Source organism: Ailuropoda melanoleuca, chromosome 13 (assembly GCF_002007445.2).
Source record: "Ailuropoda melanoleuca isolate Jingjing chromosome 13, ASM200744v2, whole genome shotgun sequence".
Classification (NCBI taxonomy): Eukaryota; Metazoa; Chordata; class Mammalia; order Carnivora; family Ursidae; genus Ailuropoda; species Ailuropoda melanoleuca.
Genome location: NC_048230.1, coordinates 25841467 through 25855831, shown reverse-complemented (window position 1 = coordinate 25855831; position 14365 = coordinate 25841467). Strand labels below are relative to the sequence as shown.

The 14365-nt window shown below is 42.3% G+C and overlaps 1 protein-coding gene across 2 annotated transcripts in view; it reads left to right on the top strand.

The window, feature by feature from the left end:
• The window catches only part of DNAJC7 (DnaJ heat shock protein family (Hsp40) member C7), a 29281-nt gene that overhangs the window by 3159 nt on the left and 11757 nt on the right, over nucleotides 1–14365 (top strand). Inside the window, exons 1-5 of one of the 2 annotated variants that reach the window (XM_011228614.3) lie at nucleotides 5321–5468; nucleotides 8288–8376; nucleotides 9108–9232; nucleotides 9613–9726; nucleotides 10396–10470. In XM_011228614.3, the coding sequence (XP_011226916.1) occupies nucleotides 9110–9232; nucleotides 9613–9726; nucleotides 10396–10470 (312 nt within the window). In that variant the 5' untranslated portion in view covers nucleotides 5321–5468; nucleotides 8288–8376; nucleotides 9108–9109. Of the gene's footprint in view, nucleotides 1–5320; nucleotides 5469–8287; nucleotides 8377–9107; nucleotides 9233–9612; nucleotides 9727–10395; nucleotides 10471–14365 lie in introns of those variants that run through there. The other variant, XM_002922125.4, reaches the window with a different exon arrangement.

Here is a 14365-nt window from a genome sequence, read left to right as displayed (position 1 = left end):
CAATAAGGCCTAAAGGAACCAATGGAAGCGTAGGTTTAGAAAATAGAACATCCTTACCTGATTCCTTGATCTGATGATCTCTGTGTCTGTTTTCATGGGGGACTCAAGCAAAAACACTAGGTCCTTTCTCAGTATACAGGTATAGTAAACTCTGTAGAGTTTACTTTTTATTTCTCTATTCATATCAGTGGTGGAAAGCACTGAACCCTGAATCCATATCTTAGGGTCTGCTGCAGTTGCTGTTTATTTACTACAACTTCTTGGGACATTTTGAAGTTCATGGCCATAACTGAAGAGCTTGTGCGGATGCCTTCCCCAGCTCTTCTTCCTCTGTTTTAAATTCTTAGGTATTTGTCTCTCTAAACTTTCTCTTGAAGTTCCAGGGTAGGCAGCTAGACATTTCAGTAAGCCCACAAGCTGAATGGGATATTATCTTTGACCTTAAATTCACATCAGTGAAAACACTGCTTTCAGCCTTCATTTTCATTTTGATATAGTTTAAGTGTGGGGTCAGAGGTGAAGAAATGGGAGATGGGACAAATAAGTCATGGTTAAGGATAAAGCTAGGAATACAGAATCCTGAACACCAGGATTGAATTCAATTAGTTAATTGATTAATTGAACCTGATATTAGCAAGTGGCAAGATTGTTAAATGAGGGGTGCCTGGCTGTCTCAGTCGATAGAGCATACACACTTGATCTTGGGATTGTGAGTTCGAGCCCCACGTTGGGTGTAAAGATTACTTAAAAATCTTTTAAATAATTATAACTGGAGTTAAGGTACAGAGGGAGGGTCTCTCTGTCCTTGCTGCTTTAATTCAGGTCCACATACTAACCAGAACCAGAAACCAAATTGAGCCAAGTTGAATGGCAGTTGCTGTAGTGTCTAGTCCATTCCCAACGACCAGCAATCTGATTGGCTTAAAACCCAGGCTTACTGAACATTCCAGGCAATCAGTAATTAGTGTAGTCATTGAAGCTACTATTTTAAAAGTTTTTAAAAGCTGAGTACTGGGCACTTGCCTTTGCTTTTTTTCTCTAGGACTTTAGAAGATTGGAGAACAATGGTCAGCGGCTGCCTAGGTGCCTTGTGGTCTGATGCACAGTCCCTCTGAGAGCCCATTTCTCCCTTACTCCACTAATGTTTGGTCTCTTTTCTCCAGTGCTGAGTGATGTGGAAGTTACTTAGAGGTCGTTCCAGGTATTCTTTTAAACTGTCTGAATTTCAGCAGTAAGAGCAGGATTCATGACACAAGTTATCCCACTGTCTGTTTATTTTATTGGATTGACAATAGTTTTTCTTCCCCATCTAAATCAGAATAGCAGTTCCTGTGTTTTATCCACCATCGGCAGGGGTATGAGTAGTTGAGACTTTAGAGAATGAAAATATGAAGAGGAATATTTGACTTTCAGAGTCTAATTCTGACCCCTAATCTATTGTCGTAGGACTTAAAGTTTTTGTGGGGAGGCCAGATTGTCAGATAAGCAAAGTGTTAACCATCTCTTCTGATTTTGTTATTAGGTTTTTGGGGAGGGTGTGTGAGGCAAGCAACATTTTCTCTAATTCTTGGGGAGTTTCTGTCCTGGGAGTTCTTACTCTGGCAGTTTGCTCTGATAGTCAACCACCTGTTAAAGTAAGGAACCCAAGAGAACTTTATTTTTGTGAGAACTTTAGAAGCCACATACCAGTTGATAATCTAGACTCCCCACTCTGGTTCCCACCTCCACCCCCACCTCCCCAAAAAACTCAGAAAGCAGCCTGTTTTTAATTATAGTTCCTTAGTTCTAGATTTTTGTTGGGTGCTAATGTCCCGACGAGGGTAGTAGGAGATCTCACAGAATGGGGAACCAAGGGATAGAAAATGGTGGGTTTTGGGGTATGTTATGAAAACAAGCCTCTGGCTGTTGCTAAAAGGCCAGTGACTTATGTCCTCAGAGTGGCTTCTGAGAAGCTTGTTTCTCAGAATCAGCTTTATGGTTGGGTCTCCTTTCCCCTGGAGTAAAGCTTAGGTATACCAGTGCCACAGATCGTGACACCTCCCATTTAAGGAACTAGCATAAATTTATTGTGGTTGAGTCACCTGTTTTGTGTGAATATCTTTCTGTGTGCAATGATAGGATTTCCGTCTGGGTTGAGTGATGAGTTGGTTGCTTTTCCCCCCATGACATCGCCAACTCCAGTGTGTTGCCTGGTGTCCTTCCCTACTTGAGCAGTAGAGAGTGCTACTGTCTTGTGTAGACTGTATCTGTGACAACATGGTCCTTTCTAGCTCTGCCCCTGTTGAGGCTCCCACCGTCACCCCCCGAATGTCCAGAAAGATAACAGTTTGAACTGGTACATTAATGAGTTTTCTTCATCTTCATCTCCTCCCCTCTTTTTGGGAGAAGGGTGGGTATTTTAATTGTGCTTTAAAGTGAAAGCAGAAGCTGTTTATTCTAAAGCAAATTGGGTAAAGGAAGCTGGGTAGCCCACTTTTATCACCCGGTAGTAGTTGGAGAGCCCACCGTCTGTTTTCTTTGGACCATTGTGAAGCCTTTATTCACACCCAGCATATGGCACCTTGCATTCAGCAAGCACTAAATCCATGGAATTGCTCCACCTACCTGTATAAAACTGGTCATTTCTTCCCTAGACTAGTTAGAAAAGAAAGAGTAGTATGCATTTGGTAAGATGGAATAAAAGGCTCCCAGGCTCCTTTGACTTCATTCTCTCATGGAGGTCAGAGGGAGTACAACATGAAACAGGCCCTGTGACATGCCTTTGGGGACAAGAGGTCTCGGACTGTGGGAAGGAGGGAGGAATTTACTCTGAGACTGGCCAAGATCCCGTAAATTCTAAAGGGTGGAGGTTGTTTCTAGATCAACAGACAACTAGTAAACTTGACTGAATAAAAGAAATGGGTGCAACAATCACAGAGTGAAGGCGACATTTTGGAAGTAGTAAATATAGTAAGAATGCATAAAGGATATTTGACTCAGGGGCAGTATAAATTTTTATTGTTAATAGGTTTCTTCTTCTGAGATTCTTCCTGCCAATAAAGTAGTCTCCAAAAGCAGAGGCCCTGAAACACTCCTTTGCTCTAGCAAAAGAAGTCATCTTGTCCTGAGTTGTATTTTTAGCAGTTAGGTTTTTCTTCCACGTTAGGAGTAGCCGAATACATCAAGAAAATGCAAAAAAAGAAGAAAAAAGAAGCTCTCATTCAAGCTTCTCCATCTCTTTTGATTTAAAACATTATTAATGGCTATTACAAGAGCTGAACTCTATGAAAAATATATTACTCTACCCAAATACTTGAAATAAGTAAAAGCAGTCAGGTATGTTTTTGTCATACAAAAATCTAATCCACATTTCCCAGGTTGCAAATGTTATGGAATAGTGAACTGTGCTAGTCTTTTTCTTTTTTCTTTCTTTTTTAAATTTACTTATTTGATAGCACAAGCAGCGGGGAGCAGCAGGCAGAGGAAGAGGGAGAAGCAGGTTCCCCCACAAAGCAGGGAACCCAGTGCAGTGGCTCCATCCCAGGACCCTGGGACCATGACCTGAGCCAAAGGCAGACACTTAACTGACTGAGCCACCCAGGCATCCGCTAGCCTTTATTTTTATGCACAGAGGTAACTAAATCTTAAACTGATACTGTACTATTACTGAAGCATCTCATTCCTATTTTAATAATTCACAAATACGTGAAATGTGAAGCATTTCCAAAGAGAACTCAGTCATACTGAGGGCGTTTTAAAAACTGTCACCCAGGGGGCGCCTGGGTGGCTCAGTCGTTAAGCGTCTGCCTTTGGCTCAGGGGGTTCTGGGATCGAGCCCTGCATCAGGCTCCTCCTCTGGGAGCCTGCTTCTTCCTCTCCCACTACCCCTGCTTGTGTTCCGTCTCTCGCTGGCTGTCTCTCTCTCTCTCAAATAAATAAATCTTAAAAAAAAAAAACTTGACACCCAGTGAATCCTGCATTAATGAAAGCTCAGAGTAAAATTCTTTTTCATTGCTAAGAGATAGACTAGTTGGCTTAAGGCGAAGATCTTGCTTTACCATTCAACTTGGAAGTATTTAGAGAGAAAATGGAGATTTTTATAGGGCATCTAATTTGGGTCACGTCACAATGTGAACTGTGGTGTTCTGATGTATGTTTAATTTAGCTGAGCTGTAAATGTGCAGAGTTGACTGGTGATCATAAGCCCAAGTTGTCTGAATTGATCACATGATGCTGAGCCCTGCTAAGATCTGTGTGATACCAAATGATTCCCTTGGCACTGTTCGTTGGAGTAATGAGCATCCGTGATGAATGAGTGCTGCGTTGGGGGAGAGAGAATATAACTGCGTGATCAGAGGATATACAGATTTTTAACGTGTAGTGTAGAAGAGCAGGTGTCAGATTGCAGTTTTCTGATTGATGAAGTTATTTCCAAAAAATAAATACATTTTAAAATAGCAAAGCAGACCAAGAGTGGAATGTAGTCTCCTTACCTGCATCTGTCAGAGGGAAGGCCGCCCGGGCCCTCCAGCACTGATGCTGTTGTGGTGGACCCTCCCCCAGACCTCCAAAGAGGATAGAAGTCTTTGAAAATCTTTCAGTTGCACAGGAATTTTGTTGCTGACTGTTAAAAGGACTGGTTTGGTGGAGGGTAGAGTCTTTCCCAGCATCTCCTGGAGAGTCAGGGGTGAAGCTTATTCTGCTTAGAGATTGGATGGGAAACTAGATAAATTATTTTTAATCTAAAAACCTTGACGTTGGTTAACAGGGTCTAGTGGGGGAAAAACCTGGGACTGTTAGAGTTAGGCAGCCTGTGTGGCTGCCTTGGGTACCTCACTGGCTCTTCCTCTGTTGAAGGGCTTGTGATAGTATCGCCATAACCCTTCAAGAGGCCCAGATCTTCCGTAGGAATGCCTTTGAAAATCTGAAAAAGCACTAGAGATGTAGTGTAGCTATTTATAGCTCCAGCAGGTCAGTTATGGTCATGTCTATATTTTGATGTGGTATTATATATTTCAGGGTTTAGTCTGAATTTTATTTTGTGGCCCTAGAAAATTACCTGTAGTGTAATTTAGTCCCTTTTGGACTCCTTTCCTCTTTTTGGTTGGTCCAGGTGGACCTAATTAATTCCAGTCCTTCCTTTCTCAGTGCTTATGTGTTTTGGTAGGTACGTGTTGTAACCTCACTTGGTTATCAAATCAGTTGACCCTGGCGGTGAGTGGAGTGACAGATACCAGCGCCAGACTGCCCTCAATTCCGGTGTTAACCAGCTCTTCTCCTTCTTTTCCAGTCCCACGCCTTTGACATCTCATCCTTCAGTCCCTTTGCTGTAAGGGCAACTTGAACAAGCTTCAGCCCTTTCTCAGACTCCCAGGGCAGGACTTGAATGGATTTGACCCTGGAATTGTTCCTGATGCAGCCTTGTTCAGTTCTTGCTGCTGCCATGCTGGATTCCAAAGATCCGCTTTTTCTTCGGCTGGTCTCACAGGGTCAGGCCCATTGGTTAAAGCTTGTCGCGTGTTTGGTGGGGAGGTTCAAATGAAGGAGGGACTCCACTTTGAGAGTTGGACCTGGAGGCAAAAAAATAAGCATTCAGCCTAAAAGCACTAAGTGCCCATTGTTTAGGCAGCTGTTAATCAACCATGTTTCTATGAAAATAAGTCCTTTTCATGAGGCAGTTGTGTGGGAATAGCTAATTCTGGCCTGATGCTGTGCAGTGTGAGGTTAAAAACATGGTAACTTGTCACAACACAATTCTTCTTGTTCTTTCTGCTGTGGGCTGACTCTACATTACTTGCTTTGTTTGCTCTAGAATGGAATCTACTCACCATTTACTAAAATGAAATGCATTTCTTGGGGGAAGCAAAGTCCAGTTCACTAGGTCTTCCGTCTTAAAGAGAAAGGAGTCCTGCTGTCTGTGCGACTGATTGTTAGGGATGTCATTTAGCTTGTTTAAATCCAGATTGTAGTTCTGGAGTTGGATTTTATACGTTGGGGCTATTTTAGGTCTTAGTTTGAAGAAATTCATGTTCATTGCCCATGTCTTATTCCTAGCAGGACAGATTAATTTTTAAAGTCTTAAGCACTAGATAGAGGCGTGCATTGGAGAGAAAGCTTAGCATGGTAGACAGTGCACAAGCTTTGGAATGTGACAAGTGTGACTTGACATCCTGACGGTGGGCCAGTTTTTAATCTCTACCCCTTATTTTACTCCTCTGAGAAACGGGAATAATGAAACACCTGGTAGGAAGATAACGCATGGAAAGTACCTGGCTTCAGTAATTATTTCTGACTTTCCACAGAAAGCATCCTTTGTGTTTTTATAGAAGCTGTTGGTGAAGCCCCTCACCTCCATGGAAGTTGGTGTTTTAGTAAAGAAAGGGCACCTTTCTGTAGCTCTACAGATCACTTCACCTTTGATTAACAGGCTTTCCACTGCTAATATGGTGTCTGTCCAAGTGCCTGGATACCTTGGTTTTCCTCAAGGATTTGTGTATTCTTAGCCATTAGCCAACTGCAGAGAAAACCAGATCTTCTCAGGTGCATTGTGGGCCCAATGTTTCTTTTGAACTTACCAGTCCATTTCTTCACAGCTGTTTGACTTCTGACATCCAGTGTTGGAAAGCCCTTTCTTCAGATCTCTTGGCATGTCTGCTCTGAAAGGATAGGCTCCTCATAGTTTTTATAGTGCCTTGCTTAATTTAGAGTTAAAGTATGGTGTACACCATGTAGAAAGATTGCAGTTGGTCCTATAAATCTTGCAGTTGGGGGATCCTTCTTGAGGACTTCTAATAGCAGATGTTCTCTTTATAGCATTATACCAGTTGGTGTAAATTATTCAGACAGATTTGTGTCCATCACAGTTCAAATCTGTCAGCATTTATAGATCATTCCCATTTTCCTTCTCCTTTCTTCTAGCAGCCTTTTCATGTAAGTAGGGCTTGCCAGGACAGTGCTGGAGAAGAATGGAAAGGGAGATCGCCTCAATAAAAGGAGGGCGGCTCTACCACTTTGTAGTTTAAAATACGTAAGTAAATAAATCATAAATCTTCTCAATGCTGATGTCCACAGAATCAAGCTGTAAACTCCATACCATCACCATGTTAAGAATTAGGTACTTTTGTCCTTACTTCCCTTGAACTAGATTCTTTTTTGGATATGTAGAGGACAGAAAAAGAAACAAAGATTCTTCCTTATAACAAAAGTGCTCAGATATTTAGTTATGTTACAGGAATCAGTTGGGTAAAGAATTATCTTTGTCATTCAAATTGGTGATTAGAATGATTTGGGGTATCTTTGGTAGAGGTTACTAGTTCTTTTAAAACATTGTTGGTCATGTCTTATTCGATTCCAATTCCTTTATCTGGAATATAATTCTCCTTACATAACATTGTTCTTTCGGAAAGTACAATTTGTCTAATGGCACAGCTTCAAAAATGGATCTTGGAGTAGGGCAGGAATTCTGATATTAGCCACTTGGTGGTTATACAGGGTACTATAGGAACGGTAGAGGGGGCAGTAAGTACCCACGTAGATGGGATAGGCAGAGAGAACATCAGTAGATGGGTACTCAGCATGGCACTGGCAGGCTGCTATACCTCAGACGTCCCTGTTATCCAAGTTCTTGGTCTCTGCTGTCACTCAACTCCGTCCTCCATCTTAAACAACAATATGCTATGCTTTTAACTCCTTTGCCACCTGCTTTTGCTCTGCTTGTCCTGTTAGTGACAAATGCATGAGCCAGTCGAGTTTCAAGAGAATAAGTCATTAGAACTCTAAGGATGTGACCCATTTCACATTTAGGAATCATTGCCCCTGAATGGAGTGATATCTAACTGATCTTTTATGTTTGCTGAAGAGGCAGCAGCTGTGATGCAGTGGAAAGGAAATAAATATAAAAATTCAAGGGCACCTGGCTGGCTCCGATGGAGGAACACGCAACTCTTGATCTCGGGGTCTTGAGTTGAGCCCCATGTTGGATGTAGAGATTACTTAATGAATAAATAAGTAAACTTAAAAAATTTCAGTCTCTGTGAGAGGGTGTCAAAATTTGCTTGTTGTGTGAGATATGACCATAGACAGGAATAGCGAGGAAGGTCAGGCAACATGAGAGAGGTTTTCTTGATTTAGTTTGAATGTATCTAAGTGACCAAAAAATAGCATTGAACAAATCTAGAAATTCCTTCAAGTACATTGCACTGACTTTCAGCTCAATATGCCCCGGGGCTCTAGACCAGAGATCGCTCCAGTGAGATTACAGAGGTTATTCCCTGGGTCTAACACGCTTGTCTTTCTCTTTCCTTTTCAGGGAAGCAGAGTCTTTCAAGGAACAAGGAAACGCATACTATGCCAAGAAAGATTACAATGAAGCTTATAACTATTATACAAAAGCCATAGGTGAGAAGGACCTGCTGCTTATGTTGGAAGATAAATTTGCTAAATATAAATACTATGATAAGTAACGCCTCTTGAAAAAGTAGCCTTTGGCTTAGTGGGTTCATAACTTAACTGTGTGAACTCTTTTGGACTTAATTGGCTTATGAGAGATGGCTTATAAATGGGTAGTTCTTCGTTTGGCAAATTAAAGGCAATTCCAGAAATTCTAGATATGGCAAAAAGATAACCCACCTGAATGCATCTCAGCCATTTCCAGTTCATTTAACCATGTTAGAAAATGGCTCTTGTAGATATTAATTATCAAGTCTTAACAACTTCTGCGCTCCATCTGCCAGCATATTTGAATCCCGTGTCAGCATGTTTCTCACCTAACTTGCTTACAGGCTCCCCACCCCTGATTCAACAAATGCAAATTCATTTTCCTTTCTTATTATATATAATACAATTCATTAAGAAGGTGAATATGCTGACCCCTTCCCTTGAAAGGACAGTCAGTGTACTTTAAAGCTGTTATATTTAAGTGACTTTTATTTTTTAATTGGTCATACCATTGCTGCTGTCTGTTTGCACAGGTAGTCAAAAATTTGGCCATGGCCTTAGAGAGAGAGTATGTCAGCATTCCTGTTACAATTTGATTGCCTTGATGTAGTTCTGAGGGGAGATGGCCCCTGAGTTTTTGAAGCAGTGCCCCATGCTAGGCTTTATTTTACTTTCTTCCACCCTCCCTGTAGATATGTGTCCTAAGAATGCTAGCTATTATGGGAATCGAGCAGCCACTTTGATGATGCTCGGAAAGTTCCGGGAAGCTCTTGGAGACGCACAGCAGTCAGTGAGGCTGGATGACAGTTTCGTCCGGGTACGTAATGCGGCCATTTGGGGAGGACCAGTTGCTGCCGTTGAGTTCCTCTAGCCCAAGGCTTCTCAGTCTTGGACTCTGTAGGCATTTGGGACCAGATAATTCTTTGTTGTGGGGGCTGTCCTGTGCGTTGTGTGGTGTTTAGCAGCATCTCTTTAATCAGTAGGTGTAAGTAGCACCCCTTCCTCCCTGGCTGACCGCCAGACATGCCTCCAACGTGGCTAACCGTCCCCTGGAGGGCGGACTCTCCCCTGGGTGAGAACCACTGCTCTGGCCACTTTCATCCCGTGTGGGCTTTGTGTGGGTGTTTGTTACTGCTGTTGATTGCTCTCTGCTTGGCCAGTCACGCTCCTTTTCTTCCCTCTTTGCATTTCTTCTAGGGCCATCTACGAGAGGGTAAATGCCACCTATCTCTAGGGAATGCCATGGCGGCGTGTCGTAGTTTCCAGAGGGCCCTAGAACTGGATCACAGAAATGCTCAGGCACAGCAGGAGGTATGGTTCTGGTGGTGTCCGTCTGGAAGGAGACACTGTGTTATAGTGACCTGAAAGTCAGAACTGAGAGCTACAAAAAAAAAAAAATAAGAAGAAGAACTGAGAGCTAGTCTCACTTCTGCCATCACCACACCTGGGTAACTGTAGGCAAGTCTCATGGCCTGTCGGAGCCTCAGTTTCTTACTTGTAGACAGAGGTTTGAATATGATTTATAGCTTTGGAAGTCTGTGAAATGGAGGGTTTCTGAGATGGCCGAGGACCAGGCAGATGCTGCAAGGAACTGGTTTGAGTGCGGTTAAAGAATTTGGGTAAATTCAAATCCTGATTACATCAGTAGCAGCTAAAATGTACTTTAGTTCCATTTCTGTATATACCCAATTTACCCCTGGATGTGTTTTAGTGAGAATCTAGAAACTTCTACTCAACCTTTGACGATGCCGTGCCTTTAATTTATGTCTATCAGGCACATCTCTGGTATCCTGCCTTGAGGTGGCAGATAGGGTGTTAGCCGGCCTGTTAGGGGTCTGGGCTGTATCTTCACCAACCTGATTTGTGAGAAGTCTGTGGTTCTGATTTTCTTGAACTCATAATTCATCAAAGCCTTGATTTTTGTGGTTGTTGATTCTACAGCTTCATTAAAATTTTCCCTTATCTGATTTTCTGGTATAGTTCAAGAATGCTAATGCAGTCATAGAATATGAGAAAATAGCAGAAACGGATTTTGAGAAGCGCGATTTTCGAAAGGTAAAGTACAACTGTGGGGAGATCTCATCTAACCTTTATCACAAGGCTGCGCGCACGTGTGTGTAACATGGTACAGAGGGGTGTGTGTGTGTGTGTGTAGTACCACTTCAGTTTGGTTTTGCCTCTTTCTTTTTTTTTAAAGACTATTTTTTTAAGAACAGGTTCACAGAAAAATTGAGAGGGAGGTACAGAGAGTTCTCATATCCCCCTGCCCCCACACATGCATAGCCTCCCCCATTATCAACATTCCCCACCAGAGGCACATTTTGTTTTTAAGATTTTATTTATTTACTTGAGAGAGCATGCACCAGAGAGAGCAGGAGTAGGAGGGAGGGGCAGAGGGAGAAACAGACTCCCCCTGAGCAGGGTCCCCCATGTGGGACTTGAACCCAGGACCCTGGGATCATGAGCTGAGCTGAAGGCAGATCAAGGCAGATGCTTAACTGACTGAGCCACCCAGGCGCTCCCAGGGGCACATATGTTACAGTTACATTTTTGACAGTTATGAATAGAGCTGCTATAAACATCTGTGTGCAGGTTTTTGTGTGGACGTAAGTTTTCACCTCTTTTGGGTAAGTACCAAGAAGTGCAGTTGCTGGATCGTGTGGTAAAAGTATGTTAAGTTTTACAAGAAACTGCCAAAATGGCCGTACCATTTTTGCATTCCCGCCGGCAAGGAATGAGAATTCCTGTTACTCCCATCATCACCAGCATCTAAAAATGTTTTTTGCCAACGTATTTACTTTCTTAATTATATTTGGCTTTCTGATAAAAAGCAATGTAAGTTTACTTGAGTTTGTTCCTGTTTTTGATATAAGATAGTAGCCTAAAAGTGCTGGGTAATAGAGGGAATGCTAGTTGGAATTAATAGGTTGGGATAATCCATTTTAATTTGAATAATGAGAGCTAGCTTTAACTCCTGCTTTATGTGAACTAGATGCAGGTCTAAATAAAAAATAGAGGCTCTTTTTAGATTTTTGACCAGTGTACGTAACCTGTCATCACTTCCGTTTTGATGTTAGGCCTTTCTGTGAAAGCAGCTACTCTCCTTTATGGCGCTGTGATAGTCCATGAAAATTTAGGCACCAGAGGGGTCGACCCTATCTGAAAACATGGGAAGGGTATAAAAGTTCTAAATACCTTTCTAGGTCTTGTTTATAGTGGTTATGCCTCATCTGTGTAATTTCTAATTCCCTGCTTTAGATGATATTTGGAAGTAGCTTTCATTAGAGTTTCAAAAGGGAGGTGAATGGCCCCTTAAAAAGGTAAAAAACGTGGATTAGGGTCAATTTTCAGGATCACGTAAAAGAGGTTTGTATCATCCCAGGAACAGAGTTGTTACTTCATATGTGGGAATTTGCTCAGTGCTTTCTGTAGAATGTACTCAATTAACATTTGATAAAAGGGTACAGTTAAGAATTATTCTTAATTATTCTTAAGTCACAAATTGTGCAGGTCTTTTATTTGGTAATAAGTATTTGATTAGCTTATGCAGAGTCTCGGCATTAACCTAGGAGCATCCCTCTTCTGTCCATTGGTTTTAATAACCACTGTCTTTGTACTGTGATTCATAAGTTTTTTGGGGGCGTGTGTGTGTGTGTGTGTGTGTGTGTGTGTGTGTGTGTCTGGAAAGCGATTCTGCCTTCTGTCACGTTTTCTGAAGTTTACATAGGCAAAAGCTTTGTCTCAAAAGGCAGTCTTTTGAGTTTCTTTTCTCTCTTGCCCACTGTGGAGCCAGAATCCCCAGTTTGTGACAGAATCCTCTGTTTGTGACATCCCAGCCCCCCCACTGTAGCTCATGGTGATGTCACAAATGAAGAATTATGATCCTGGCAGGGGAAACAGATGAACTTGGAAGAAACAAAGATCTTCTTTGCCTGCAGCTGTCCCTAGTCATGGGGAGTGGGGGGTGGGAAGTGAAGCACTGAGCCTTCAGCTGACACGCCACTGACCCGATGAGCAGAACCATCTCCACACAGAACGTTGCGAAGGCAACAGGGTGTGGCTGCTTACTTCTGACTGATCCCCCCCCCCATTCTTCTTCTCTTTAAGGGAGGAAAAATTAGCCCCATGACTCTACATGATACCTGAACTTTCATAGAATCCTTAGAACTTGTAGGATGGTAACCTGTGCCCTGAAGAGAGTTCTCCCCACCACTGCTCTGCGAACAGTGGAGCAGCCCTTAGTGTTTCCCTACTTCTGCGTGTTTTCAAATTTAAATTTTTGAGTAGGTGCTATTCATTGTTCAAAAATTAGAAGTATTGGCGCAGGGGGAGAAGCTAGAAGTATAAACAGATACTCAGTGATAGGTATTCCCCCAAACTTCTGTCTGCCTAGTTCTCACCCCCTTAAGAATCTCTGGTCTTGTTTCTTCTTTTCCCCTCCAGTTTGGTTGTACATATATAAGCAAATAGAAATACAGAGTCCTGGTTTTCCTTTTTTTACATGAAAGGTCGTATGTTCTTCACTGTTCTGTACCTTGCCTTTTTTCCCTTGGGAGACCTTGGAAATCTTTTTTTTTTTAAGATTTTATTTATTTATGTGACAGACAGCCAGCGAGAGAGGGAACACAGTAGGGGGAGTGGGAGAGGAAGAAGCAGGCTCCCAGCGGAGGAGCCTGATGTGGGACTCAATCCCTGAACGCTGGGATCACGCCCTGAGCCTAAGGCAGACGCTTAACGACTGCGCTACCCAGGCGCCCCAGAAATCTTTCTGTACTAATACATGGAAAGTTGCTTCATTCTGTTTTAGAGCCACGCGGCATTCTGTTATATGAATGTCTAACCAGTTGCCTGGTGCTGGAATTTGACCTATTATTGCTTTTGAGTTTTCAGACTTCATTTCTTCATGATCCCCATGGCCAGATTCTTAGATGAAATGGGTGTCTCTTAATTCCGCATTGCTCCTTCGGGGCATTTATCCTTGATAAGAATATGATTCAGCAAGGATCTCCCAGCAATAGCAGCTAAACCAAAAATGAAGGCTTAGAGAACAGACTTCTGAAAAGAGAAAATGGGAATGTATGGAGAGGCCTTATCAAGCTGAAAGACAAGAAATCCCATCTGTGTGCATGTATGTGAGAGAGAGAAACTTGCCTTTTGGTTTGTGTATTAATATGTTGAATGTAGTAATCTGATATAGTCTATTTAGGACCATTTAAAACGAACCATTTTATTGGTATATTTCTACTAAAATAGAAGGGGGGGCGCCTGGGTGGCTCAGTCGGTTGAGTAGCCAACACTTGATTTCGGCTCAGGTCATGATCTCAGGGTCCTGGGTTTGAGCCCTGTGTCAGGCTCCATGCTCAGCAGGGAGTCTGCTTGAGGATTCTCTCTCCCCCCTGCTCCTCCCCCCACTCGCACACACCCCCCAAAATAAATAAGTAAATCTTTAAAAAATAAATAAAAATAAAAGTGGAAAGGTGGCCGCCACGGTACTTAGTGAGATGTGAGGCTTATGGCACAGGGAGAATGGAACTGTAAGCAATTTGAATAATATGGGGAGCAGCGATTCTGTATCAGGTTATTTTGGGTATCCTTGTCTTATGTAATAGGCGAAGCATGGTGAGTTATGCAGAGTAGCAAATAATCGTATTTCTACACTAGAAGAAAAAGAATTTTGATCACAGTCCCTGTGGAGGCAGCTTAACATGGTGATGAAAGTAACAAGTTCTGGAGTCGTAATGTCTGAGACCAAATCCCGTTTCTGTCACTTACTGGCTTTGATGACCTCGAACACATTTCCTTAATCTCTGCATTTTAGCTCAGTTTCTCATTAATAAAATAAGGTGCTTCATAAAATTACTTTATAAAATTGTGAGCATTAAATGGATCAGTATATAAAGTGCTTAAATGTTTGCTGTTGGCATGTCATTATCATCTGGATCAGTTGCTC